The sequence below is a fragment of the Rhinichthys klamathensis genome, unplaced genomic scaffold, assembly GCF_029890125.1.
Source record: "Rhinichthys klamathensis goyatoka isolate OS25496 unplaced genomic scaffold, OSU_Roscu_1.1 h1tg000259l_1, whole genome shotgun sequence".
NCBI classification, from domain to species: Eukaryota; Metazoa; Chordata; class Actinopteri; order Cypriniformes; family Leuciscidae; genus Rhinichthys; species Rhinichthys klamathensis.
Genome location: NW_026606781.1, coordinates 1,083,760 through 1,087,386, shown reverse-complemented (window position 1 = coordinate 1,087,386; position 3,627 = coordinate 1,083,760). Strand labels below are relative to the sequence as shown.

Below are 3,627 nucleotides of genomic sequence, written 5' to 3'. Positions count from 1 at the left end.
ATGGGATTGCATATATTTGTAGATTACTAAACCCACACATTGCAAATAATACACGCCGCAACAGAGCACTCACAGTCCCACAGACGGTGTGCATTGCACTTTCGCTTTTTTGCCAGTGGAACATTTTTGTACACAGTTGGAGATGCAGAGAATATCAGCAAAGCATCAGTTTGCCGCTCTGTACGAACTGTGTACCTTTCTTTAAAAAGACTACTCAATGTGTTCATCACATTCCCTGGCCACAAAGCTATTCGTACCATTAAACATGCCTTTTATGGAATAGCTGGTAAGTTCAAATAACTATAAAACATGGAAATATTTCTTGACTGTTGATTTTACATGGGACATATTTAAAACAAACAAATAATTTTCCTAGGTTTCCCAAATGTTATCGGTGCATTGGACTGCACCCATGTGCGTATTAAGTGTCCGTCTGGTCCACATGAAGCGGACTTTGTGAATAGGAAATCAGTACACAGCATCAATGTACAGGTACGGTCCCACTGAGATGATATTGAAGGCTATGCTCTAGCACTGAGTGTTCTGTACTAAGCTGGGCACCAGTGTTTAGTTCATTGCAATTAAAATGTAGTGACCTACAGGTTTAATTTATTTTAGATGATTAGTGATGCAGATTGCATCATCACAAATGTAGAGGCCAAATGGCCAGGCTCTGTGCATGACTCCAGAATCTTTAGAGCCTCATCCCTCTACCAGCAACTAGCAAGAGGTATGCTAGTAATCACTTAATCGCAAAAAGTCTTAAAAAAAAAAAGAAGAAAAAAAACTACATTATATATCTATATATATTAATTCTGTCTATGCAGGAGCATTCTCAGGAGTTTTGCTGGGAGACAAGGGATACCCATGCCTGCCTTACCTCTTGACTCCCTATCAGGAGCCCCAGACAGAGGCACAGCACCGCTACAACATTGCCCATGCACGCACAAGAGGTCGTATAGAGATGGCATTTGGGCTGATAAAGTCAAGGTTTCAGTGCCTGAAGCACCTCAGAGTGACTCCACCTAGGGCATGTGACATTGTAGTTGCTTGTGTAGTGCTCCATAACATTGCTTGTCTGAGGAGAGAGAGGCAACCAAGGATTGTTGAAGAGGAAGACTGGGGCAATGAAGCAGTATTGGAAGAAAACGAAACAGGCAGACTTATACGAGACACATATGCAAATAATTATTTTGCTTAATATGGTCTAAGCCTTTAAAATTTTCCACTGGCCCCTCAACTTTCTCCTTAGTTGAACAAAGAAGTCAAAGTATTTAATGTGATTTGTCTTTATTCAGAGTGAATCTGCCTGTTAGGGGTGAAAACACAAATAAATGTTGTGGAAAGTGATCAAAAAGGTAATGTTTTTTTTTTTCTTTTCCTTTTTTAAAAATGGTAGTTCTACTTGCATTTTTCTGTAGCTGTTGAATTTCCAGCTCCAACTTCCTCATCTTCAGTTTTTTATACTGGATGTCGATATCAATCGCTTCCATTTGTTTAAGGAGGTAGCGTTTATACACTCCTTTTATGTTTTCTGGGTTCTGTAGCAACATAGATTTAAGTTATTTCATTGAATACCCTTGTCACATTGTTTTCATTTCTTAATACTCACTTTGTCACATGTGGTCCCAGACTGAGAGGGCTCTAGAACAGTGTCAGCATCCTGAAAACACATTATGATCATTTTATCACACAAGTACACTTTTTAATATTCAATACAGTATAGCATGGAACCTGTGAGTACCTCAGGCCTCCTTGAACATACAGACACAGTCTCCTCATCCTCCTCAACTGATGGGCCTTCTCCCTGTGACCACTGATTAAACTCAGTTAAACTCATTAGCTTACATGACTGATTTAAAAGGTCTCATACTCACAGGCAACATGATGTCTGGTGGATCCATAATGCATACAGAATCTTGATAGAAAAAATATTATTTTTTTACCAAAATGCACCATTACAGTAGCACAAGTACCTCTACGTGACATTACTGCTATGATGTACTTAGGCTTACAATGCCTAAGGAAGTAGGAAATCAGTTAGTCAGGAAGGAATAATGATAATAAAACACACACACACCTTTTATATACTCACTCCTTATACTACGTGATATCATTTTAGATGATGTCCCCCCCTCTATTCCCTCAAGGACGGGCCTCCCTTTATTAATTTCCAAAGCCAGCTCCTCTGCAGGAGTGAAGCTGGCTGGTGGTGGCCCTCCCCCAGTGCCAGCAACCTCAGTCTTCTTTTTGGTCGCTGCAATTAAAAAAAAATATAAAAAAAAAACCTGAATAGTTGTAACTTCAAGCTGGCATTGATTACATATACCATTAGATTTACTTACCAATCTGAACTATATTTTTATATTTTATTTTCACCTGCTGCCAGGTTCTTTTTCCTTCACTTAAGTTGCTGCTGCGTGAAAGCAATTAACGTTACTGTTATTCACACACAAACTTTGCAATGTATTGTGACACACATTCAATGTTGATAAAATATTTTAAATAGTTTACACCGCTACTTACGCATTGAGACGATCAGCAATTTCCTGCCAACCTTTCTCTCTTGCTTTATTTATTGCCGCTGTATTGCCTTTTTTGGTGATGACATCTTTAAATTCTTCATATGTTTCCAATAGCAAACGCTGTTCCGTTGCCGTGAACATCGCTGCTCTATCTTTTCCTTTTGTTGCCATGGTAGCCCACAGTAAATCGATTGACCCATGCTCGACTTTTCAGGACTTTTAAACAATGGCGTGCACGCGCAATTATCTAGACTATTTAAACCTGACTCAAATTAGTAAGATCACATGATCCTCAACTTACTGTTATGGAACCAATTTAAGCGCGGATGTTTAGCTCGGCTCATTCAAGTCAGGTTTTGGACTTTAATCCCCGCTTTTCTAAGCGGCTTTTATGGAACAGCCCCCTGCTCAGCTTCCAGATCATAACGTTAGTCAGTTGAGTTTTTGCACTGTCCCAATGCAACACATTCTGCCATGTGTAAATGTAATACTGAGTTTTAAAATAACTTATTTTTTTGTGATTTCAGGTCTTGTGGAAAGCAGATGATCATGGCAAACAAGGTATGGGAAGAATTAACTTTAAAAAAATAGTAATGACGAGTCTTCTGATTTCATGTGATTGCACTAAAAGTGTGCACAAGTTTTGGTTTTGCTACAGTAAGACCATGATTGTGTTAGATTCCACCCATCTATTGTTTTTTTTTTTTTTTTTTTTTTTTGTAACTAGGCTCTGTCGTTTAGATTTAGAAACATGGCTTTTCCTATCACTGCTATCTTAATGACACACATCTCTACCTTTCATTCCAGCCAGATGATCTGACAGTTGCTGCTCGCATAACGGGCCTAGCTGATGGAACATTCTTGCTGGATGAATGACCTTCACCTTCAACTCAACTTTGCCAAGACATAACTGCTTATGGTTTCAGTCAAACCATACTTGCTGTGATCCTGCTGATTTGCCTTACACCATTAGGAGGATCAGGCCCTTCCTATCGGAGCTCCACAACTCCTGGTCTAAGCTCTTGCTATATCCTGTAGGGACTGGGCTAAGAGTGAATCTGAATAATTAAATATATCCGTGCTAAAGTCCAGGGCCGTGCAC

At 39.3% G+C, this 3,627-nt stretch overlaps 1 protein-coding gene across 5 annotated transcripts; it reads right to left on the bottom strand.

The window, feature by feature from the left end:
• Window positions 1-1,220: 1,220 nt before the first annotated feature.
• LOC130101630 (uncharacterized) lies at window positions 1,221-2,931 on the bottom strand. 5 transcript variants are annotated; one of them, XM_056267449.1, is made up of 6 exons: window positions 2,527-2,931; window positions 2,346-2,416; window positions 2,081-2,257; window positions 1,878-1,918; window positions 1,613-1,663; window positions 1,221-1,541 (listed from the first exon to the last, which is right to left on the bottom strand). In XM_056267449.1, the coding sequence occupies exons 1-6, from the start codon at window positions 2,694-2,696 to the stop codon at window positions 1,275-1,277; spliced, it is 777 nt and encodes a 258-aa protein (XP_056123424.1). In that variant the 5' UTR covers window positions 2,697-2,931; the 3' UTR covers window positions 1,221-1,274. The 5 variants fall into 5 exon arrangements, 1 of the variants encoding a protein (XP_056123424.1); XR_008809011.1 differs by having other exon boundaries at window positions 1,745-2,257; window positions 2,346-2,931; XR_008809013.1 differs by lacking the exon at window positions 1,221-1,541 and having other exon boundaries at window positions 1,581-1,744; window positions 1,818-1,918; window positions 2,346-2,931.
• Window positions 2,932-3,627: the final 696 nt, after the last annotated feature.